This window comes from Ictalurus punctatus, chromosome 1, assembly GCF_001660625.3.
Source record: "Ictalurus punctatus breed USDA103 chromosome 1, Coco_2.0, whole genome shotgun sequence".
In the NCBI taxonomy this organism is placed as follows: Eukaryota; Metazoa; Chordata; class Actinopteri; order Siluriformes; family Ictaluridae; genus Ictalurus; species Ictalurus punctatus.
The window spans coordinates 30,307,983-30,334,569 of NC_030416.2; the positions used below are offsets into that span (position 1 = coordinate 30,307,983).

Sequence of the window (26,587 nt, forward strand, 5' to 3'; positions counted from 1 at the left end):
GTTGCAAGTCCTCTTCACGTACGGGAAAGCAATTGATATTGTCTTCTTCTTGTGTGTGAAAAATTAATAGGGATTTGTGCTGTTGTGAAAGAAGCACTGAGTGTAAACAATGCTTGTTTGCATTGTTGTGGTTGAAGGCGGCGGTGAAAATGAACGAAATATCTGGCAGGTATTTGAGCTTTTTTTTTTTAAACCTCAACTCTGCCGACAGATACCAGCCAGTGTAGATGCTACGGTAATTAACGGAGTTAAAAACACGACTGTTTCAAGACAAAAGTGTCGCAGTCGAGTTTAAATCAAATAATAAGCTAATGAACACAATTAGTACCCACCAGCAGTATCTCTCTTATGCTTAACTGGTTGAAAAATCTTAACAAAAATACTGAGGAAATCTTCAGTTACATTTTTCAAAAGCAACATATAACGGCTGTGAAAACACTCACAATTTGAAGGCCGTGTTGGACACACAGTCCCATGTTGGCCGAGCGCTCCAATTAGCACTCAGACCTATTCGGCAGCACAAAAGTGAAAAACAATCCATAATTGATCAATTTAATGCACTCTTATAAAAACCACTAAGCACTCGCACAAACACTGCAGCACTTTCACAGACTTTACCTTTTCCCCCTAATTTGGTTAATTAGGCAAGTTTCTGATACTGCCTGTTTAACTGTGAGGCTTTTTGCACAGCAGTGGGAGTTGGATCAAGCCTCACCTCTCTCTCTCCAAACGCATCCTCTGCATCTCCTCCTCTGTGGCCTGCATGTCATCCATTTTGTTCTTGCTCGAGCCTTTGCGCTCCATCTTGTCCCCTGTTCTCTCGTCTTTGCGGTGTTTGCCAAACCTGAAAGAGGGGAAAATGGAAATGCATTCAGACGTGGTGGTGAGATGCCATATGCACAGTTTGGCTTAGGATGTACATGAGTCATTTTTCTTTCTTTTTTTTTTTCCAGGTGTAAACAAATTTACCTGGCAAGCTGTGTGACTTATTAAGAAAGACTTTGAACAGGTGTAACTACAGCAATAAGTCTATAGTCCAGACGTCCTTTCAAAAAATTGTCAAGGGGAGGATCAAGCAAGAAGCCAGATGCAAGCGAAAGAGGAATGGAAAATAGACTGCTACTTAGACTAGAACAGGAGTATTCAACTAAAAGTTGTGAAGGTTCGGCTACATAAAATTCCTTGTAGTTACCTTTTCAGTTCAATTTTATTTGTGTAGCGCTTTTAACAATGGACGTTGTCTCAAAGCAGCTTTACAGAGACATATGAACACATGATACAGATTTTAAGTGTGTGAATTTATCCCTATTGAGCGAGACGGTGGGGACGCTGGCAAGGAAAAACACCTTAAGATGATACGAGGAAGGAACCTGTGTATGTGTGTGTATATATATATATATATATATATATATATATATATATATATATATATATATATATATATATAGATAGATAGATAGAACATAGATTTGTATCATTTTGGTTAGTCAGAATCATAGAACAAACAGGGATTGAATAAAGTTGGGGGAAAATCCCAGCAGTGAATGAATATTTCCTTATAGTTATGTCTTTGCCATGTTCTTGGCCTGGTTGATGCATGTGTGTCATGGTCAGTAATCCGCAAAACAAGCACACAGCGAAATGCACTATAGCTCTGCTGTTCCTGACTGATTTGCATCTTAATCACTGTTTCTTCCTGAGTCCTTGCTCTCAGGTCAGGATGTGGTAGAGAACGGCTGCTCACACACAGGAACGCTATTTGATGTTGGCCTTCAGGCCAAAGCCATTATCAAGACTGGCCCTTTGGCCAAACCCACAAACACGCACACAAACATTGAAAAAGTCATCTAGCTCCTTCAGGACTTCCCAGTGATGTCATTTCCTCCAGGCTCTTCCCGCACTGACGGCAGCTGAGTCATTGAGGACAGACCGCACAGGAGAAAATGAATGCGTTCAGGTTTAATACCACTGCCAATCACAATTGTGGATAGTATTGGAACAGTGCTATGGATTTTCATTCTTTTTTTACACTTATGTGTGCGCGCCTTAGAGAGCATGTTTTTGTATTTGAATGAATCTCATTTAGAGGTTGGAGGGATTATTGATAGCCGTAATGAAATCTTTGTACAGACAAGGCAATAACAGAATGCGTATGGATTTGCAAAGTGGGAGCATGAATTGGTAAACTCGATAAACGTAATCATTCTTATCGATCCTGAAGCTTTCCTATGACACTCTGGAATTGTGAATGGCAAGAATGCACTTTAATTATAAAAGTCAGATTTAATCACCAACAGAAATCTATTTCTATTTCCATCCAGAGAATAGTCATGCCATATGCCTGAGAGCACACTCTTTTCAAGCCAAACTGCTTCCTAACCACTATAACCTAGTTTCTTTCCTTCCCCCTTTAATAATCGTTCCAATGGTTTTGTGGAGATGGTAGGAATGCAAACTTTCCAGCCAAACTTGATAGAATTACTTCAGAGAGAAATGACCTGAATATATTCATGAAACAGGAGACCCTTTCCCCAAAACATGGTTGCTCGTCTACTTCATATTGCTGGTAAACCCATTGGCTAAATGACTTCCCCCTGGCTCTGGTGTTGAATGAGGGTGGTCTCGATCAGGCCGAGAGGACGACAGCCTATTCTCTATGCTTATGTGAGAAACCAAGGTCCAACCTGCAGCTTTCTTCCCTTTGAAGCTCTACATTACCTGATTAATTAATCAACAAATGGCTCTGGTCAGACTTTAGAAGTCCACCATGTGAATACTAATAACGACAGCCCGATCTATCACCACATTCAGTGACAGCTTCCTGCCATACTTCCCAGAGACTTTTTCATTAAGTATGATTCACTGCATCTTCCTTTACACCATCTGACTCCTCCACCCACCCTGTCTTTCTATTCAGACGCAGATGTTGCACTTTTTTTTTTTTTTTTATCATCACGAATAAAGTCAGTGGGATGAACGACTTTCAGAATTCTTATATCACCCAGGGACAGACATTACGACTTGCAGATAACAGATAAACAAATTGAAAGAAGTTTCTTTCTTTATTACAGGCAATGAAGGAAAGTGGCACTGCTGATTACTAATGTATACATTTTTTATAACTAATAGTTTAACCCTTGCTGTGGAATCCTAAGGGACCAGACATCAATTTACAGATGAAATAACATGAGACAGAATCCGGGGCTTTTTTCATCTCCTCATGGTTTCAGACTTTAATTGCCGTTACCAAACGGAGTATGTCTGATGAACAACCAGCCCGAGGTTTATTGACACTGGCTCATGGTGACCCCTGACTCACACTCATCATTCCCGTCATGTCGGGTAAACCTGCAGAGCTCTACAGTTTCCTCCACAACCCCACACACACTTCTCACATACTGGTGTGGGTAACATCCAAGTACCAGGCTTCAAATAAGGTAATACTATCTGCCTCCTACTAGCTTATTTGTTAATAGCAATGTTGGCATGTTTGGGTAAAAATGCTCTATTAGACAGTTGAAACGAAGGACACAGTGAAATCCGTATCGAAATTGACTGGAATTTTGCACCAATTCTGTGTCATCATCTTCATATCTATCTGTATTGTTCCAAACAAAAAGCAATTTCTTCATTATAGTCACATTCACTTTGTTCCATCGATAGGATCTGAATTGGGTAAGACAGCTTTTAGCTATAGTACGTCATCCTCATGAAATGACTTGCAGAATCATCTAAAACTGCAATTAATCTCATTATCATTACCTCAGCTAATCATTAGAGAATTGTTTCAGTATGATATATTTCCTGTGTTATGTCCTGTGTCTGAATGTTGTCTGTGGTAACTTGAGTACAGCTCTAGTCCGCCACTGTCAACTTCAAGACCAAGGGATTACCCGATATCAAGTCAAGACCGAGTCTTTAGGAGTTCAAGGTCAAGTCAAGATCGAGACCGAAACTAATCAAATCCTTTTCTGGGCAAAAGCCTTTAACTTCAACTAGTTGGCTGAATGTATGCATTGCTCCAATGATTAGGTTATGTTTTCTAGAAGAAAGAATTCTTGCCAAACTTTGTGAATGTCACGAGACACAAACATTGTTTTTAATAAACTCTGGGATTAGACCAAGACCATATTTAGTAGCTAGACCGATGTCCAAGATCAATATAAGTCCAAGTACAAATGCCAATAGCAGAAATTGTCTTGGGGTGCTACAGCCCTAGTGGTAACTATCGTGTTGCCTTTTTGGCCAGGGTTCACTTAAAAAAGAGATTTAGAAAGAAAAAGTGACTACCTTGGTTTATAAAATAAAAAAAATGCAAAAATAAATAAATAAATAAAGACATACATTGGAATGAGTACTGAAACGCCAACCATGGATTAAAGAATGCACTGAAACCTTCATACAAACTATATCATTAGCTGCCAACACTGCCATCGCCTTTTGTTCCTCACTTCAGTAAGCTACAGAGAGTGAGGTTGGTTTTATCTTTCTCTCAGCTGCCAGCCTATGGCACACACTCACTGGTCTGGTACTGTTCTCGTTCTCTCTCTCTCTCTCTCTCTCTCTCTCTCTCTCTCTCCGTGTGTGTGTGTGTGTGTGTGTGTGTGTGTGTGTGTGTGTGTGTGTGTAGTGAATCAGTGGGAATGCAGACACAATGAGAGACTGATCAATCCTGGCAGAGGGTGAACTAATAGTGAACTCACTTGAGACTCACATGTGGTCATGTAAAGCTGCTGTTATAGGAGATTAAACCCTAAAAATATAGAGAACTTTGTATTCCTCGTTTGTAAGTCACTTTGGATAAAAGCGTCTGCTAAATGAATAAATGCAAATGTAATTGTATTGATTTGCAGTGATGCTTCGCGCTACAGAGGACAGACAAGTGGACCCAAACCATGCCGGCAAAATGTCTACCACACCCATCACTCATTATATGTACTAAATAATAAATAACTTGACGCGGGAGATCCACCAAAAAAAGGCATTATTCAACAGAAAACAAGCACCTGCCTAAACGTTTAGCCTCATCAAGAAATAAACATTTAATAAATATACTAACTAGAAACACTAGCAAATGTACACCCTTCTTCTCATGGTAGATCAGTGCCACATGGTCCGCATTTACATACTGGGACATTAGAGGCTGGTAAAAACATTTAAACCTGTTTTCCTATTAGAGTGTTTTTCAGCTCTGGGAGGACTAAAAAAATCTTATGTTTCAAGCGTCCAAGAAAAAAATATTTTAATACCGAACAGTCTGACAGAGCATGTAAAGCCTGAGAAAAACTTAAAGGTCAAAAAAGATACCCAGTTCTCAAGCACTGGCAAGAACTCCATATTCAAAACAACAGTGTGTGTTGGAGAGGCCCTCAGGGGACAGCATGTCTCCTCAGGTAGCCCTTAATATCCCATTCACACACCCTGCCATTCAGTACATCATAAAGTACAGTGTGTGTGGCAGCCTCCAGTGCACAAAAAACATAGTTTAATGGGCCATCACTGAGCATCACACCCCTCAGCCATACTGACAGCTAGCACTAATGAATACCAAAACATCTACTGGTTTCAAAACAACAGCCTGAGGAAGAGGCGACAGGTTTAGTCGTCTTGGACTCGCACACAACGACCGCTCTCTGGCATACACATTCCAACACGTACTTTGGTCGCAAATATACGGAGGCATTCGTGCGTCCACATACGCAAATGATATTCACCAGCAGCCTATGGTTTAAATGATGGTCGCCTTTGAGGAGGAGACAATTACACGCTAATGCAGAGCAAAACGCAGCACTCCCAAAAGGACTATGCTATTATACATGCGCCGCTCAGAAACGCAAGGTCTTCAATCACCTGCACGTCAGCGTCAAGGCAAAGCAGTGCATTTCAATGGCTTGTTTACACTTAAGACATTCAATACGACACACATGTATGTTAACAATGTAGAAAATAACCTTTATGCTTTACATGTGCCGCCAAAAGCTAAAGAAACTTTATGCTTCGTGTCAAAACTGCTCCGAGACCTTGACCTAGGAATTTCCCTTTCTTCACGTCTTGGACGCGTGATACCCAGTATATAAAATGGGCGTGACCTCAAAGACCTACTCCATCAAATTGCTTAAGGACCTGTTATTGAACTGCCGTACTGTTCTATTTAACAAGTTCAACATTCGATATTTTACATCAACATACATCATCGTGCAGCGTAGCGGTTTATGGCGGCCCTCTCAACGTGCCATATTTTAGCTGCATTGATTTATGGGCTACTAATGTAGTGCACGACTGAGGCAGACAGACATTAGAGTGCATCTGAAGACAGCGCAGATCTGTGCATGTTGTTATCAACTCCCACGGCCGTGCAGACCAACCCCAGACACACTACAACAGGATATTGCTCTATTATGCAAAGGCCCAATTAAAGCAATTAGGATTTACAATCATTTAAATTGGGGGAGTGTTCAGAGGGAACATAATGCCAGTGTGATAAGCATTCGGCAAGAGCTCTGAAAGCTAGGGGTGTGTGTGTGTGTGTGTTCACACATGAGGATAGACCAGATGACTAATGCTTATTTACTCAGTTCCTTCCTGCAGAAAATGGCCAGGGCTGAGATACGCAGGGTGTTTGGTGTTCAACTGTTTAAGAGTGCTGAACATAGTGGATAGACTGCAGTACAATCACAGGAAGGTCAAAAGAAGCAGAGAACAGGTTTCACAATAGATAAACATCAAATACAACAAGAGAATAAATCTGATGATGGAGCAGGTTATCATCATCTGCAGCGTTGTCGAGGTGAAGGTTTGAACATTGCGTGTTATAGTGTATAACAAAATGGTGCAACCGCCAGCTTATGGTGTACATAAAGGCAGCGGTGGGGGTCGGCGACGGGAGGGGGGTGTCGGTGACAGGGCCTTGGGTAAGGGTTTGGGGGGGGGGGGGGGGGGGGGATACATTTTAAGTGATCTACAACTGCTAACTCAGGAGGGAAGCCAGCAAATATGGCCAAGAACCAACCCACCACAGACTGATATTTTTATGTGTAGGGGGAAAAATGTGCTACAACAAAAACTGGAAAGCCTTCAGCAAACATGAAATGATATCTCATTCAGGATGGAACAAAACTTGTTGGATGACTGGTGTCTAGTTATATAGGATTGGGTTTGGGAGAAATTGTAAAGTCACAGCAATCAGGGTCAGTTATCCTCTGATGGTGGTGGAATTTTGTTTGGAACCGATTTCCCAGTAAGGTCTCAATAAGCAAGGAATAAAATCCCTGGGAGCATGCCGTTATATGAAAATAATCAACAACAGGGTCGTGTGATGACGGAAAGTTACTATTACCAGCACAAAATGTATTATTTTCCAAAAACAGCACATCCCGATATGTTTTATTACTCTTATACCACAGCAATTTGCTAACAGTTAAGACTGAAGACTTTACGATGGCAGAACACTAACTCAACCGACACTGGAGACTCCTTCCATTAATGCTAAAAAGGGAACCCTTTACAGACAATTTCACATCAACAATTTTACAGTTTTCTCTTTTGTTAAATAACATTAGACCGTGTGCATTAATATAAACCTTTTTTGGATTTGACTATAAACTATTGCCAGAGCTGCTGTTATAGAAAATGAATCAACACCTTCTGACCAATCAGAATTCGACAGCGCTACAATGTAACGGTTTTTTTTACTTATCACCTGTGACCGATTGCTGTTTTACAGTAACTTCAGAATTGTTGAAGAAAAAACTAAAGCTATATTCTGTGTGTGTGTGTGTGTGTGTGTGTGTGTGTGTGTGTGTGTGTGTGTGTAAAAGAGAGAAGCTTTAAGCCTGTGTGCTCCGGTATCCATATTATGCAGCAGAGCGGCACAGGATTCCAGACAGCAGCATGTAAGTTTAATAACATCTTGTTAGAAGAGGAGAGAAGAACGAGAGGAAACGTCGGATCTGTCCTGCACCCCCTCCTCATTCCCTCTCTCTCCATTGTGAGCAGTGGGTTCTTTCCTCCAGGGCAGAGGGAGCAAAAATAAATAAATAAATAAATACAGCCAGCTTGGAGAAACATGAGGAAATACTGCACAGGAGTGAGAGAAAGCAGGGTGGAGCAGCTAAGTTAGCTGTAAGCATCTCTCTGTATTATTTCCTAGCCTTTGCTAGTTAGCCTTTGTTAACGAGAATATCATTATGCACTGGAGTTACGATGCCGACGTTGTTGCCCTGGCGACGGCCTTCGCCACTCTTGCTGATGTTATGACCCACTAGCTGCATTTAGGCCCCTCTCCCTGTGGAGCTCATTATCCTGTACTCGCAACGTCACTCCTGCGTTTGGCTGTCAAGTCTGGCTTCACACAGAAACATAGCCGGTTTTAGAGAAAGAAGAATGAACCCATGATGTGATGGCCGTGTGGCGTGGGGCTTCAGGATCTCGCTGCACTTTACTGCTTCTCACATGAGGCATCCGAAACAATTCAGTCTCCAGATGATGGTTTATTTTTGCAAACGTCAAATGGTTTTTCATTCCTTTTAGCTGTGGAGGGCGACGCCCAACCCGAGTCTTGCGGCGGTAGTAACACAAAAAATAAAACAGCAAATGAAAAGCTGGAAGAGAGGGAGACAGTGGGGGTCCTCCCAGCTGAGATGGAGTGTGTGTGTGTGTGAGTGAGATGAATACATTCATGACATTACTGTAGGAATCTAGAATGGGCTTTTGATGGGATTCATAAGCCAACCTGAGTGTGCACCCTATAACACACACAAACACATGATATAGTTCTGCCTACATATAGAGCTACCACCACACACACACACACACACACACCATCAAATTCCGGGCTCACATAATATATGCTACATTTACAACAAAGTATCTGGGCAGATAGAGCATATATGCTCCTTTTCAACTGACTCTATAACCAGTGCATATGATAAGAACAGTCTCAGTCTCTCTCTCTCTCTCTCTCTCTCTCTCTCTCTCTCTCTCTCTCTCTCACACACACACACACGAGACATCTCCTAGCTTTTAGTATTTGATCCTCACCAAAAAGAGCTGAACATAGCATCATTTGTGTCCGTCCTCACCTCTGTTACTCTGCTCACTGTTCTAGATCCCATCAGAAGCCCAAAGCCACTCGACTCTTACCTCTGAAGCCCAAGGTCAACACAGCAAGAAAATAAATGGGAAAGTGGAGTCAGTTATGTGCGAACAGCACCAAGTCTCCTGTTCTGCAAAAGCTATGAATACATGATGAGTTGGTCATTAGCATTCCTCTTCTGTACTTCCAAAACTTTAGAAACCAAGAGAACACACCAGACTCTTCTGTGGAGCCTTGCTTATGTCCGTCAGCATGATACTCGTGTATACACTCATTAGCCACTTTAATAAGGAAGACCTATACACCTGCTTAGTCATTTAATTATTTGATCAGCCAGACATGTGGCAGCAGCACAGTGTACAAAAGCATGCGGTTACAGGTCAAGAGCTGTTTTTAATGTTCACATCAAACAGAACAGGGGGGGGGGGGGGTGCGAGCTCAATTACAGGAGAGCTTACACAGAATGGTGTGGAAAAACAAAGCGAAACAGCCTTGTTAATGAGAGAGGAGAATAGCTAGAGTGGCTCGAGCTGACCGGAAGGCTGCAAGAAATTAAAAACCTCTCTTTACAACAGTGGTGAGCAGAAAAGCATCTCAGAACACACAACATGCCAAACCTGTGGCCTATACAACCTCAGTTTCCTGTTCTTGAATGACAAGAGTGGAACTCCATATAGTCTTCTGCTGTTGTAGCCTATGTACCTTAAGAATCCATGAGTTTTGTGTTCTGAGACATGTCTTAGTAACGTGTTGGGCCGCCCCAAGCCTCCAGAACAGATGCCTCATTGAGCAGAAACACAAATGGCATCGTCCTCTTGGTGGGTTAACTCCACTGAGCTGAACTGAATTCGTTAGCAACAACATTCAACATGGCTATGATCTTACAGACAGAGTGTGTTGAGAGCTATTCATTCCTCTTCTCCCTGATTTACTTGATGAAAATTGGCTTCCAAGTCAAACCCAGGAGCTAATAAATATGGAAGTGTGTAAATCTGGCCCACTCTCTCTCAGCGACTGCTGCTGGGTTGTTCATTGTTAGGATACGATGTCTTTCATCTACAGTAAGGGTGCGTGGGGAGTTTCTGTAAAGCCAGGGATAAGTGTCTGGATCTAAAATTACAGGCTCTCCTTGGTCTATGCTAACACTACTTGAGGTGGAATATACCATATGAATCTGCATGCAAAGTTCTGAACAAACAAAAAACAGCTGTCTTTTAATGATGGATCTGTGGAGAAAATATACCACCTAAACAGGGGACATGGGCATGCCTAACAGAATTTGAATAGCACTATTTACAAATAAATGCACAGTTTTATCTTGTGTAACCAGTAGCCAGTATTGCTAATATAAGGCTAATAGCCTGGTTTGTTAGCAAGATGTCTAACATTAAATCACTAACAAGCTAGTTAACATTAGATTATTACACTGTGGAAACTAGTAGCCATGGCCTTTAACAAGCTAGTTAACATTAGATTACTACACTGTGGAAACTAGTAGCCATGGCCTTTAACAAGCTAGTTAACATTAGATTACTACACTGTGGAAACTAGTAGCCATGGCCTTTAACAAGCTAGTTAACATTAGATTACTACACTGTGGAAACTAGTAGCCATGGCCTTTAACAAGCTAGTTAACATTAGATTACTACACTGTGGAAACTAGTAGCCATGGCCTTTAACAAGCAAGTTAACATGAGATTACTACACTGTGGAAACTAGTAGCCATGGCCTTTAACAAGCTAGTTAACATTAGATTACTACACTGTGGAAACTAGTAGCCATGGCCTTTAGCAAGCTAGTTAACATTAGATTACTACACTGTGGAAACTAGTAGCCATGGCCTTTAACAAGCTAGTTAACATTAGATTACTACACTGTGGAAACTAGTAGCCATGGCCTTTAACAAGCTAGTTAACATTAGATTACTACACTGTGGAAACTAGTAGCCATGGCCTTTAACAAGCAAGTTAACATTAGATTACTACACTGTGGAAACTAGTAGCCATGGCCTTTAACAAGCTAATTAACATTAGATTACTACACTGTGGAAACTAGTAGCCATGGCCTTTAACAAGCTAGTTAACATTAGATTACTACACTGTGGAAACTAGTAGCCATGGCCTATAACAAGCTAGTTAACATGAGATTACTACACTGTGGAAACTAGTAGCCATGGCCTATAACAAGCTAGTTAACATTAGATTACTACACTGTGGAAACTAGTAACCATGGCCTTTAACAAGCTAGTTAACATTATATTACTACACTGTGGAAACTAGTAGCCATGGCCTTTAACAAGCTAGTTAACATTAGATTACTACACTGTGGAAACTAGTAGCCATGGCCTTTAACAAGCTAGTTAACATGAGATTACTACACTGTGGAAACTAGTAGCCATGGCCTTTAACAAGCTAGTTAACATTAGATTACTACACTGTGGAAACTAGTAGCCATGGCCTTTAACAAGCTAGTTAACATTGGGCTAATTATTACACTGTGTAAACTAGCAGTGAAGAAGGATTTAGCCCCTAAGCAGAATTATAACTAAACTGGATACAAACAGTTATAGTTTTTAAAAGGTGTGACTGCTGTTATAAAAAATATATATATATATATATATATATATATATATATATATATATATATATATATATATATATATATATATATATCATTGTGATACACATCAGAAATGTCTTCTAGTAGGCTATGGTCACATGATATTGTTGCCATATTCCTTCCGGCTCACAAATAAGACCAGCAAGAGACAGGAACATATGACAAGATTTGACATTAATGTCATATACACTCCCTGTGCTGTATATCTTCGTGTAAGTAGGGGAGGGGGGTGCATGTGGGAATTATTGAATTTACCCACAGACACTCATAAATCAGAGATGTGTTTTGGATGTCGAACACACCTGAGGATACATAGAGTAGCGTAATTTCAGTAATCTTCACATCGGCAGTCGAGTCTATTACATATTAGCCAGCAGATTAATCATTTCACATCTGACTAATTTATAGAGAGCAACAGGCTGGAAGGTAAACAGAGAGCGCACAGGGACACGACTCAGTTCGTGTCCCTGTCTCGGTGTCACAGACAAACGTACAGAGATAGTGAACAAACTGTAAAGCAACGCTGAAAGTAAATAAAGCACCTCAGTGTTATTCATCAGCTGCCATTTCAGCTGGTTTACTGCCTAACGTGTACGTTTATAAAGCTCAAGCTGTCCGCAGCGTGCTCAGAGCTCAGAATAGTGAGGCTGTGTGAATTATGTGTCCGTGTCGTCAACAAGAGACAGAGATTCAAGGAAAGGAAACAGGAAGAAGTCTCACAGGAATAACGTATCACTGCTGGTGACCCAGATATGCCACCTTACATCATGAATATATAATGAAACGGTTTGATCTCATGAACACGCCATGAGTCTCGCTTGTTAAGCTCTAATCCATAAATAAGTCAGGCAGAGAGTGATGTGCGCTCACTTCCATAATGAGTGCCAACGCCAACCATCAAACTTTCTGCTTAATGATTCATGCAGTCTATGATAAAACAGCATTTTTATATTTGGAGGAAAAGAGTAGCACCAAACATCACGGCAATATTTGATCAGAGGCACTGTTTTCTGACTTGACATGTTCTTCTGCTCCATCACAGCTACCAGTCTGAGAGAGTGAAGGCTCCCAAACACTAAGTCACATGAACCCACAACAACTTTTTGACCTGCTGTTGATGTAGCATCATGAATCTTAATATACATGAAATAATAGGGGCTTGTGGTTGCCTAGGGTTACTCTGATCAATAAGCCATCCTTCTTACCAGGATGGCAGCACCAATTATGATCTATAATTGGACTCCTTAGTCAGAGATAAACTTATATCTGCTCACGAATTCCCGACAAGAGTGCAAATGCTTAGACCATGGCACATCTTTGTAGGCCATGTGAAAGCCTCTGGTCAGCTGGAGGACACCACAGCCATGTCTGAATTTAAACGTGCCATATAATGCATAATTTTGTGTGCCATTTTGTTGTATTGCCCCAAATCCAGTCCGATTTCCTGGATTAATTATCCCATTTCTTATAACAGATCTGAGTTCCACAATACACAGCGTTTATTTTCTCAGATGTTAATTTATTATAGCCCCTAGCAGTTGCTATTTGTGTGTTTCATACAGAAATTCACAGTTAACACAATATTTTCAGATTTAATATTGCCGACGATCCGACCGTGACGTAAATACCCGTATTCGGTTTCGTGTTCCATACAAAAAAAAAGAAAAAAAAAAACAGTCTATATAATAAATGAACATGTGAGCGGATGCATGATTTCGAACAGCGCTTTAGTATCAAGTCATTTGTATTCCTGTCTGATACTTTAACAGCCTCACTTGTACGTTGGAATGGATAAAAGACCGAACGAACACATGCAAATGTTAATGTAAATGAACTTCTCATAAAAGGCCATTCTCTGAACTTGAATAGAGTCACAGTAACTGTTCCAGGGCTCTTTGTATCGCTGTAAAAAAAAAAAGTAATAAATAAATAAATAAATAAAATAAAAAAAAACCTCAAAAAGGTTAAACAGAGACCAGATTCAATTCACTGTCAATTTGTGTAGCGCTTTTAACAATGGACGTTGTCTCAAAGCAGCTTTACAGAAACATATAAACACAGGATACAGATTTTAAGCGTGTGGATTTATCCCTGTTGAGCGAGCCGGTGGTGAGGAAAAACTCCCTAAGATGATATGAGGAAGAAACCTTGAGAGGAACCAGACTCAGTAGGGAACCCGTCCTCATCTGGGTAATAACGGATAGTGTGAAAGTAAAGGAAAGTTCATTATGGTTTTAATATGATGTTTGTTTGTTGAACTAGTCCACTGTTCACTAAAGGAGACTTGACTGCAAAACTGCATGTGGTAATTACAGGCATAAGGCCATGGTAGCAACCGTAGCTCCAGAGGTATTTTGAATGAAATAAGATCCTGTAGTAGGATTTAAGAAGGTGAAAGATGGTGTTGCACACACTGTCCCAAGCTAAATCTTCTGGCAATATCGCACTCTGGGTTTATGTACTAATCACTATTGCATCCTAGGAGCAAACAGAACAAAAACAGATTTCCTTAGTTAGGAATGCTCAATTTATTTTTTTTGGTTTTTATACCTTCTGAGGTAGAGGGTAAAATTACAGCGATTCCATCATTTACAGCTATGGATAATTAATAAAGCTCACCTTATAGCTAAATGATGAATCACTGTCAATGAAAAATCTCAGTCTACTGAAAGTCAAAGAGCCCGTGCCAACTGTTCTACAGCATTTTATGGCACGATGAGCAAGTGATCAAGTGGTCTTTATTTTCCAATTACAGAAATAAATGATATTACAGACCTACATTCCTCTGGGGGATATCAGAGAGTTTCTATGCAGAACTCAGCAGTGAAAAAAATAGTTCCTAGAAGAACCTTTTCAGGAAGCTACCTTAATTGTTCAATGAACCCTTAAAAGTATACACATTAACCATATATATATATATATATATATATATATATATATGGTTAATGTGTATACTTTTAAGGGTTCATTGAACGAGGACGGTATATATATATATATATATATATATATATATATATATATATATATATATATATATATATATATATACACATATATATATATATATATATATATATATATATATATATATATATATATATATATATACACACACACACACACACACACACACACACACATACATATATATATATATATATATATATATATATATATATATATATATATATCTGTCACACATTTCAAGTTGAGCACCGTCTTGTTATTTGCTACACTCTTAGAAATGGCTCTTTAAAGTGTCATTGGACACTTAAAGGTTCTAAGCTGCATAATAGGGTTCTAAATGGATCCCTTCCTCCCTGCTGAAAAGTCCAGCTTGATCTGAGCAGCTACCAGCAAATTGGTCGACCGTGTTTGGCAACTGGCGCTGAAACATTCCAGTACTAATGCTACGTCATAGATAGGTTGGTTTTTTTTCTTTCTTTCTTTTTTTTTTTTTTTTTTTAAAGAAAGTAACTTAACAGTTAGACAATTAGAAAACGTACAACATTTGTTTATCAAAGTAATACGGAGCCGTAATGCAGGGTTGATAGGGAAAACACTCTGGTGTATATTTCTACATCGAACCTTTTAAGGAGGACAACTCTTATAGGATCTACATTTTCCAGGATTGTATTCATGCCTGCTGGCAGTGATGCTAATTTTACAGACGGGGGAACTTTATAATGCGGATTAAAATCTTTCCAGAGCCATTCAAAATGGCTCAAGGAAAAACAAAACAAAACTAAGTTTTAGAGTCTGTGAAGCAAATCTTACAGTGAGCACACTGTCTGAGGCAAATCTGCCCTTCACAAAGCTGGTCATGATTAATGAGTGTGCCAATAAACGCTCCAAGCCACAACATCGGGGCAGGCACATTCGCAAAAGCCACAGACTCTTAAGAGCACAATCTTTTTTTTCTTTTTTTTTTTTTTTAAAAGTGTTAGTTATATCAATTTATTCAAACAAAATCACCGAGTCATCTAGCCGGTATGTCCTAAACCAGGACAGTGTCCGGACTCGACCTAGCGACACATCTCATCCTTCTTCGCTCTTTCTGACAGTGCATGCAGAATGCCAGAAAAACACCCAATTAAATTTATCTGCAGGGTAAACGACGGAAAACTTTCACGCGCAACATCCTGAGCGGAGGAGAGGAAAGACATTCGTGTCATGCAGGCTTCAGCGTGTGTGTACCTACAGCAATGCACTTCATTTATTTTACTCTCGACGCAAAAGCAATTCAATGACGATTGTCCTTATGGCTGCTCATTTGTGGAACTGAGACGTGGAACCAAAAAGTGTGTGCATGTGCGTGTGAAGAAGGATTTTCTCTCATGCACAGCCCCATATGTATTAAATTCCTGGTCCCTATGCATTTCTCGTGGAGTGTGTAATGACACACTCCATCGGCCAGTTATATATTGCAACGACAATATTTTTAGCCGTGCACAAGCCCTGCAATTTCTCCTTCTTGTATCCTTTTATTCAAACACATCCCAGTGCCAGTGTTCACCTGTCCTGGCATGTTTTATATCACGCCGGTTAAACAGTTCCAAACACACACACACACACTTACTTCACCATCTTCATTTTCCACAGTCTCAGTATTTGAAATGCTATTTGTCTGAGCAGACGGGGCCATGCTGTTTTCACGGCCCTTTGTGTTGTCTCGTTAACGCTCGGCTCTTCCCCTGGGAGATAAAGGAACGGCTCTGGGCCTTTTCTGCACCTAAAAACTGTGTCGCTTTGTAATAGAGTTATAGTGGCGGGGAAAAAAATGAGAAAGGCAGGCTGGTTTGCTGATCAGAGGAATAATTGGTGTTTTGGATTCTTTCGCAAACCAGACACATAGATTGTGTGTGTGTGTGTGTGTCTTCTGAGAGTGCATTCCTTACAACAAAACAACAATGCATGCTTCCTAGTGAGAACTAAGATTCATGGAAAACAGCGCAACATTAAATCATTCTCTTTAACAAGATCCCTACAGGATTTGGTCATTTTTAGTATGCTTGCTCAGTGAAAGATGCTGGTGGATCCTGTTTCATTTACAAGGTTTCAGATTCAATTAGTGCAGTACACTTCTACAACCTCTGGCCTGCCCTGAGGGGCTACAGCTGTGCATGGGGAGATACTCATTCCAAAAGCAGTAATCCCAGGAAAAGTGATGGACAACCAGCCGTCCCCAAGTGTGCTCACACCGAGCGAGGGAGTGGAAATGATCTGGAGAGGAAACAAGGCCACCAAAAAAAAAAAAAAAAAAAAAGTTTCCCTCTGTGCTCCAAACCCTGACCAGTCACTTAAAATTCAAGCTCCATCACTACGCTGATTTCATCGAGCTACTGCCAATCCACACTAATCAAACCATTCAAGATGGCGACTTAGATCCCTAAAGAACAAGGAAAACTCGCTTAGAAATCACCGAGAAAGGAAAAGGGACTCAAAAGGGAACCCATCGTCTTCCCGGTGACATCGTATAATGAGATTATAATTTATTGCCGTACACAGATGTAGAAGGGTAAAGGCCAGCGGTACTAAGTGTGCCGAAATGAGCGGTATCAACGTGAAACTGTCCGCTAAAGCAAGGGTGAGACTTGGCCTTGAACTGTCCATCTTTTCAAAGTGCTACTCTTTAGGGTATCCATGTTGAATCATGCACGAGAGCAGAAGGCCAGTGAAGAAGCTCCGAGCAGAAGGAGAGCATCAGGATGAAATCGGGCACATCCAGAGGGCGAGCAGTAAAAATGTGTCAGAAATTGCTCTCCTGGTCACACTTACACTCCCTGCTTTGGGTTTGTGCCCTAAATTTGCATGCAATCTTTTGTAATAGGCTGAGCGTTTCACTTTTGAAACACTTTCCCTGCTGCGTCTGGTGGAGCATATCTGCTAAAGACGGACATGTCTGGATACACTGTACTCGGTAAGACCTCTGAGAAAAGCCCTTAAACTTCTCAGAATTGACCCCCAGGGATAAGACTAGCGTAAAACAAATCAAATATTTACATAGCCACGGCGTAAGCATTTTCTATCTATGATCCACTGATTGAATTTCTTCATCATTTCAGCAGATTATCTCGCACGCTCTTTCTGTTGAGGAGTCATGTCTAATATATATATATATATATATGTACGGGGGACACCGACATTTCAAAAGCAGATCGTTTTCTGCTTTTGAAAACGTATCGCCCCATGTAAAGGACAAGGCAATATTCCTCTGCTGCTGCTCTTCTGATATTTTCTTTTCCTTTAGTCCTGTGTTATAGTATTTGCCGAGCCTGGTCATTCGGCGCCAGACAAAGAGACTAGAATACAGATATGCACCGAAAGAGAAAGTTCATTTCTACATATCGCATCCATCCAGCAAATGAAGGCAGAATGCTAATACGGTACGGTCTCTGATGATAGGCTTTTCCTGATTAAACCGTGCTCATGTGTGCAAAGCTTGGCTAATTCAAAGGGACGTCTGCGTGCTAATGACAAGAGCGGCATGAGAACAGAGTGTTAGCTTTGTATGGAAGCTTTCCACTCGAACGTACACGGAGTGCTCAGAGCAGACAATGTTTCTGGATATATATAGGTTAAATCTGGAGCACAAAGGCTCAAGAGGCTATTAGCTGCTGCTCTGGAAATAACAAAGATGCTCTCCCACTCTCTCTCTCTCTCACCCTGCTCCTGTCTGTCAGTCTCTCTTCAGGCAGCTGGTCTTGCTGTCACTCTTACTCGAGGTGTGATGTGATGGCTATCAGACTGGTTGCTTATTTAGAGGTCATATAAAGGTGGTGATAGTAGGGAGGCTTGTTGTTCCAGCACTACTAATTACACCCTATTAACAGTGAACACAAATGCTTGACATGGAGGGACGTCTTCCCCGCAAGGCAACGCTGTCGTGACCACAAGTGTGATACGAACGAATCCTTTTTTTCTCTGTGCCCTCCTCCCTGTGCCCTAGTTCACTTCACCGCACTCATTTACGTCCCCTACTCCCTCAAGCTTCCTCGCTCTCCTCGGGCATCCTCTTCACTCGTCAACTCGGACCCATCATGCACTGCTCCAGCAGCTTTGCAAAGAAGGGCACACACATGAGAAACAGTGAAAACGTGATGGGTAGCAGGATGGGCAGTCAGTCAAACAGAAAATAAACAGCACCTAATTACCTCTGGAAATTGAGGCTTCTGCCTCACGGTCTGGGGAGGAGACGGCTTAATGTGGCTCCACTGAGCACGGAAAATGCTGAAAAGGCCTTAGGTGAGGCAAGGACGACTACGCAAGCCTGATATGATCAGAAAATCCTCAATCCGGAGAGCGGAATCTGTTACGATCTTCAAAAAACTAAAGCTAAAAACCCACCTCTTCCGTGAGCAGGTAAATAAAATGCCAACCTCACATTATCGTTAAAAAATGAATAAATAAATAAAAACTTACTCTGGCTCTTACACCTCGACTCTGCGCTCTTTTCAAAAACTCCGTTATAAATCTTGCATGGTAGCACTACTTGTATTGTTCTCCGCTTGATATATCGCTTTGCTTGTATTTCCTCACTTGTAAGTCGCTTTGGATAAAAGCGTCCGCTTAACGAATACATGCAAATGTAAAATAAGGATCACGTGATCATTCATCTCGGAACACACTACTGTCCTCAAGACAATGAAGCTAAAACAGCTCTTAATAAAGCTGAAAACAGCTCCAGGATCTGCAAGGTCTTAAGGGTTTCTTATAAATAATAATAATAATAATTAAATAATATATATTTCAGACATAATTAAATAAGTATTAAAAATAAATCATCATTACCCATGTTTCCATTCATTTACCTGATGCAAAAAAACTGCAACGTCACACGAAACATTTGTAAATAAAGCAACGTTTCCATCCCACATGTTCAAATGAACAAAATCGTCACTTCCGGAGAAACCGGCGCAAAGTAATCGTGCGAGACAGCTTCGGGAGGTCATTATAGCTACCAAATCATTTGGATGACGGACAAAAACAACATTCGAGATGCCGTGCAAGCGGCAGAAAAACGCATCGCCGTTGCGCTCTACAAGTTCCCGAGCTGTATCCCAATTATCCAATCGCGTGCTTTGCTGAGGCAAAGTCACATGACTTTCTTGGTCCGCGTCGAGGAATTTATTTGCCGGATGTGTTTCCGTAGTAGTTTACGCGCCAAGTTACGTTTCCTTTATCGGATAAAAGAAAATGATCTGCCTCAGTTGAGCGCACAGGATTTTAATACGCATTTTGGAGCTTTGATTCACATCTGGTGTTTCAATCCAGCGTTTTTTTAGACGATATCCCAAACATCACATAAAAATACATGGATGGAAACATGGCTAATAATAATAATAATAATAATAATAATAATAATAATTAACAACAACAACTCAGTAATAATATAAAACAATTGAGAATAATTAAAAACACACAAACAGAAAAACAATACACTGAGCATACTTGTGTTTGCCTCACAGGGTAAAGCTATTTGCATTTTTGTTTGTCTGTGCTTAAATGACTGTAGACTGTAAATGCTGTCTGATGAATTACAATAAATAAAAACCCTGTATATAATGAAAGATACAGCATATTGCTTTACATAATATTCTGATCAGTATTCCTGGCATACGCATGGCTGAAGCTCACTGTATTCTGTACTATCGTGATGTTACTCCATTACACTTGTATATTACATTAGTTAAGATCTTCTGCTCCATATTTCATCAGCTGTATTGATCTCCCTATAAACACATCCACGGTTCTCCCCGGTCCACTCGTCCCCATTTGAAATTCCCATTGCTTTTTCTGATCCGCTATTCATCTCCCCCCATTTCCCCTTCATCTTTCTAAATCTCTGTGCCCACGCCGCTATGCACTCAATTTCTTTGTCCATCTCTCACTCTCGTTCCATCCTTTTATCCCTCTCTCCTCCTTGCTTTAGCTATTGAGCTCTCTCTGCCATCCAATCAGTGTTCGCATTAAGCTCCATGGTGAGAGCTCATCAGAGCATGTTTAGCCAGGCGTTCAGATGAGCTCAAATTGCAGTGTGTTGCCAACGCAGCAAACCTCTCCTTGCAGGGAAAGTGTGTGTGTGTGATAAAAGTGAGACGGAGGACTGAATAGTGTGTGTTCATGTGTGTGTATGCATAGTTCAGTGTGTGTATGCATGTCTTATGAGTCATTAATGACATACATGAGTGAAAAAAAAAACAAATAAATAATCAACGTGGAGCTACAGTAAGGACCGACAATCAGACTTTCTCTCCTTTCAGGTGTGTGTGTGTGTGTGTGTGTGTGTGTGTGTGTGTGTGTGTGTGTGTGTGTGTGTACACTCTCCATGGAAATAGCAGATGAGGGTAAGCCTCTGAGGAGTGGTAGATCCACTGTAATAACAGCATGTGTTTTGTGTGTGTGTGTGTGTGTGTGTGTGTGTGTGTGTGTGTGTGTGTGTGTGGAGTGAGGGAAAGAAGGAAAGAAAGAAAGAAAGAAAGAAAGAAAGAAAGAAAGAACAAACAAAAGAATGGACGAGCGAAAGAAGGAAAAAAAAGACAATAGAAACCATCACAGAAATTCAAATGGTTTCCACTACAAAAACCATTACAAACCATCAGCTAACCATTACCATTATTGGTCCTTAATGGTATCCACTAGACTTAAAGATTCCACCAATAAAAGGCAACAAATTACCAGTAGAGACCTTCAGGGACCACTACAGTTTCCATTAAAACCAATACAAATTCTATGAGTTTTTTTCTTTATCAGCTGGGAAAGTGGGTGGGGGTGAAAGAGAGAGAGAGAGAGAGAGAGAGAGAGAGAGAGAGAGAAAGAAGGTAGTAATGAAGGAATGGATGAAAGCAAGAAAAGGAAATGGAAAGAAGGAAATAAAAAATGAAGGTAGAAAAGAAATGCATAAATAAGAATGAAGATAGGGATGAAGGACAGAAAGCAAAAAAGAAAAACAAACAAACAAAGAGCAAGGTAGGAATTATGGAAAGGATAAAAGAAGGAAAGAAAAGGAATGAGCAAAAAAAAGAAAGTATACACATGGTGTGTGTGTGTGTGTGTCCCCGCCTCTCTTTCATAAGTGGTACTGCCACTCGACTCTAATGAAGAGAGATGATGCACAGTGAAAGGGGCCAAACCACCCGCCGCCCCGGGGGGAGACTCACAACCTTTTAGCCAGGAGCAGCACAGCCCTCAAACTCATTTCACCAAGAGCGCGCGCACACACACCTACAGTACACACCTAACCCCAGACTAGCACATTCATTTTCATTTGGTAATCAATCTCTCTTAAAAAGACAGACACAATAGACATACACACAAGTGTGTGTACGTATGTATGTATGTATGCGTGTGTGTGTGTGTGTGCATGTTATTGTGCCTTTATAATTACTGACTTCCTTTGCTCCGCAGGATACAAACGAGAAGCAAAGCGCAAATTAGTGGCCTTGATAAGCGACCTCTCCGAGTTCCTGAAACATGACCTGGAAACACTTGTCATCTTTATTGTTCGTTGCAGCGCTATGCACGGTGCGCTGCTCTGCTAACTAATCCCATTACTCTAATCCGCCATGAAACAACTTACTGCACTGATAAGAGCACAGCTAATTCATCCCGCATTCAAATGAGCACCAAATCAAAATAATTAACAGCGGCCTGTGTTTAATTAGCTTGGCAGAGCTAAACCGTCAGGCCTAAAGCAGAGGACACAGATTCAGGCTGTATGAGCAAGTTAGCAAGTTGTCGAACAAACCTGTATCCTATCTAACTGGTCTCACACCTCACACTCCTTCTGCTACCATTAAAGTCAACGAAACGTTTTCTTCGAGTGTGGAATCATGCTGGGGTATTTGAATCAATATAGTACAGTGCTTTTCACTGACCACACCCACTGCTCATTAATATTCGTAATGACATGCAGTACTCATAAATATTCATTAACTGACATGTTTAAGCTCTGATTTACAGCTGACATGTCTGATATAATAACAACGAAAAGCCGAATACTGACCCGAGAGAAACGCTGAGGAAGGCGTTTCAGAGTGGTTTTATAGTCAGGCAAAACCCAGGAACCACCAAGGCACAGGCCTGCTATGAACTGGAAGCTGCTGGAATATCAGTGGCACTGTCTACAGTCAAGCGAGTGTTACATCGCCATGGACTGAAAGGCTGCCGTTCAAGAAAGGAGCCCCTGCTCCAAAATCGACACCTTCAAGCCCGTCTAAAGTTTGCGGCTGACCATACGAACAAAGAAAAAGCCTTCTGGAGGAAAGTTTTATAGTCAGATGAGACTATATGGTGGTTGTGGTGATGGTGGTGGTGGTGGTAGCATTGTGCTCTGGGGCTGTTTTGCTGCCAGAGGAACTGGTGTTTTGCACAAAGTGAATAGAATAATGAAGAAGGAGGACTAGCTTAGAACTATTCAGCATAATCTCAAACCATCAGCCAGACGGGTGAAACTTGGGCACAACTGGGCGTTCCGACAGGACAGTGACCCCAAACACACATCGAAGCTGGTTGTGGAATGGATAAAGCAGGCTCACGGTAAGCTTTTGGAATGGCCTTCCCAAAGTCCTGATCTCAACCCTATCGAAATATTGTGGATCGTGCTTTAAAGGGAAGTCAGGGCCAGGAAACCAACAAATGTCCTTGAAATTGACCAATTCTGCCAAGAAGAGTAGTCAAGCATCCAACCAGAATTCTGCCAGGAGCTGGTGGACGGCTACCAAAAGCGTCTGCTCGAGGTGAAACCTGCTAAGGGACGTTCAACTAAACATTAGGTGTGCTCTATGCATGTTTTTGACCCTGTTTGTATAATTTTGCCCTTGCGTTGACTACAGAAAACCCCAAATAAACTCAAACGTGTGAACCAAATGCTTGTTTTTTTTTATTAAAGATGTATGTTGTACAATCATTCTGCCCCAAAAAAAGAACAGTTCAAAGAAATGATCGAAAGCCCAATATTACCATGACATTCATGATCACGATGAGTGTATGTAAATGTCCGACTGCAGCTACCATTCGTAACTTGCTGTATAACCTAAAACTGAGAATAAGGACACACTGACAATCCCCGAGACTCTTTTCCCTCTTCCTGTGCATTAGTTATGAACATTAGCACACTCCAAAGCTGTGTTTAATGCCCCATTCAAATTGAACTCGGGAACAAAACTCATGATATACTTAGTAGTTCAAGTGGTTAAATTGGATAACACGCCACAGCTAGGCATCTTGGAGACAAGATGGCAAGTGATCGAGTTCAACGATTTAGCTAGCTAGCTATCTGTGTGTGTAAAAACACAGAGGGTGCAAGCGACAAAACTATCAAGAATATTAACATTTCACTTAGTTATGTCTGTGTACGAATAGCAATCACTACGATTACCACGTATTTACAGTTAGCCTGCCTGCTAACCAAACTTCCGAGGGTTCCGCCATAATAAGTTACACGAATGTTGTGTCACAACTCTGTTTAGCGCTGTCAGGATTTTCCAAAGTCCCTGAATAACAAAACATACCACAAGGACATTTCAAATTCAGCACGTAAACATAGTGAACACAATTCCATCTGACCTGGCCTCGCTTGCACTGCGTGTTAACTGAAACCACGATCGGTGAGTATGAAAATGCATCTCTGATGCGAAACAATCTGTAAAAATAGAAAGAAATACCGTTAACTGCATGTCCGATTTCACATTCTTTTCTACGTTTCCTAAAAGACAGAAATAAAAAGCCTGTTTTCAGCAGTTTTCACAATAAAGCCACTTTACGGTGGTTTGTGCAGAATTACACGCAATAAATCTTCCCCAGTTATGTAACGGGAAAAAAAAAAAGATAGAAAGAAAAACAACCATGTGTCTCTCTCTAAGCTTCTCTGATGAGCTTGCACTGCTGACGGTGATGTCGGGATATGAAGGCTTTCTGGCTCTCACACAACCTCAAGTTGACAGACTTGCGGACTTTGCACAAGTCATTGCTTGGCCTTGCATCATTTTCTCTCAAAGTTAACTCAAGCTTGATCACAGACGCCCTCAACTTCAAACTATCTGTGCATGCTTCTGAGTATACATTATGTTTATCAGGATCACTATGTACATTTTTATGGCATCAAATTTACATGCACATAAACAAGACAGAGTGTGTGTCCAAGCTGTGTGTTTTCGGTCCCAGCCCCGGCTGTGCTACAGAATAAATAAAACATCCTTGCTTGTTATAAACCATGTGCTTAAACTGCCCCGGGCCACCTGGCTGTTTTGGCTAAAAGGTAAGTGAGCTCTATTTAGCAGCACAGAGCAGGACAGAGCTTCCTGTAGAACCAGCACGGAAACAGAATCACCACTGCACATGAGGAGGAGGGGGGTAAGATCTACTCATTTGGGTTAAGTGTACCTGAACATGTCGCCCAGGCCCTTCAGCACGCTTTTCTTGGCTTTGCTCTTTTCCTTCTTTTCCTTCCCTCCTTTCTCTTTCTTCCGCTCGTCTTTGGGCCGTCCGCCGTTCATCTGGCCGTCCTGGAAAGCCGCTCCTGCAGGTAAGGCCACGTCATTTGCCGTGGAGACCGAGTCACGGCCGGAGCGTGAGCTTTCCTCCGTGTCCTCCTCCACTGAGACAGAAAGACAGAGAAAGAAATCGGAAGACGGTAAGAGACGCGAGGGAGGAAAAAAACAAACAAACAAGATGCGGCAGCTTATCAAGGCCACACTGCTGGCTGCTTTGTTCCCACAACACTGGGGAATTCCTGTTGGCACTGATTCAACTACATTTCTCTTTTAATCTGGAGGCAAGTTTCATTTGGAAGAAGATTATTATAATGTGCCGTCTAAATACAAAACCAATTAATAGCCTGATCTCACAGTTCAGTAAACGTACACATGAGGCCTTTTTCCATTGTACGTAATACCTGTACAGAAAACTTTTAGCACCGGAAAACTTTTTCTACTGGCCACCAGTCCAGTACCAAGGTTCCTAGCTGTTTGCCTTTTGGTACATGTTTAGAATCAAAACCAAAAGGAAATAAAGATATCTGAGGGTGGGGCTACAAATAGTTTGTTGCCGATTGGTTATTTTAAATAAAAAATAAAAAAGCAATCGCAGTTATTTAACTAACAATTTGACTGTCTCCGGTGGTTCTTGAGGTAAAGTTGTTCAGAATGAAGAGCTCTATCAAAAGGTATGAATTACTTGTGTTATAAAAAAAACTTGATCGTACCCCCCAGTGGCTGATTAGTTTCAAATTTCTCGCAGACCTCTGGAGCCCACCAAGTTTCTTTCCGATCGGCCTTTGATAACCTTGTCTAATAGCTGCTGAGATCGAACTGGCCGATAGCAGACATGGTTTTTGAGATGCGACTGTCCTCAGAAATATTGACTGGACCTATGCCAAAGACACTGCATACAAATGTTCAAGTCAGCTGGACCAATTGTTCCGTAATTAGATCCAATTTCATGTTCTTTTCTTGTTATAGAGCCACGAACTGGTCACGCTCAGTCATTTTTATCATATTTCCTCAAACGGGGCTCATACATAAGTGTGTATTTTGGTGAAAATATCTCCGTTCAAGAGTTATAGGCATTTAAGTAAAAGTGGCCGTGCTCACTTAAACAATATTCAGAGTTTAGTTACTCGCATATACCCTAAAGACATACCCTAATTGTGCATACTGGTATGTGGACCTCACACTGTACAGTCCTATCAATAATCTGAATAATCTGTTACATCCAAACGTATTTACTAATCTAGAAAATCTAGAACACTGGTATGTAAAACAGACTTGAAGCCTACACGCGAGGTTTGTAAAATTAAAACACTAATAATAAACAGTTAGTGTTGGTACACAATAATAGTCTAGAACAGAAGATGTGATTTGATTTCCTACACAA

The 26,587-nt window shown here is 41.0% G+C and overlaps 1 protein-coding gene across 4 annotated transcripts in view; it reads right to left on the bottom strand.

Moving 5' to 3' along the window:
* The window catches only part of pard3aa (par-3 family cell polarity regulator alpha, a), a 433,956-nt gene that overhangs the window by 100,647 nt on the left and 306,722 nt on the right, over window positions 1-26,587 (bottom strand). For all 4 annotated transcript variants that reach the window (XM_047158283.2, XM_017479944.3, XM_047158282.2 and 1 more), the window contains 2 exons: window positions 25,097-25,310; window positions 716-844 (listed from right to left, as the gene is read on the bottom strand). In XM_047158283.2, the coding sequence (XP_047014239.1) occupies window positions 716-844; window positions 25,097-25,310 (343 nt within the window). The remainder of the gene's footprint in view (window positions 1-715; window positions 845-25,096; window positions 25,311-26,587) is intronic.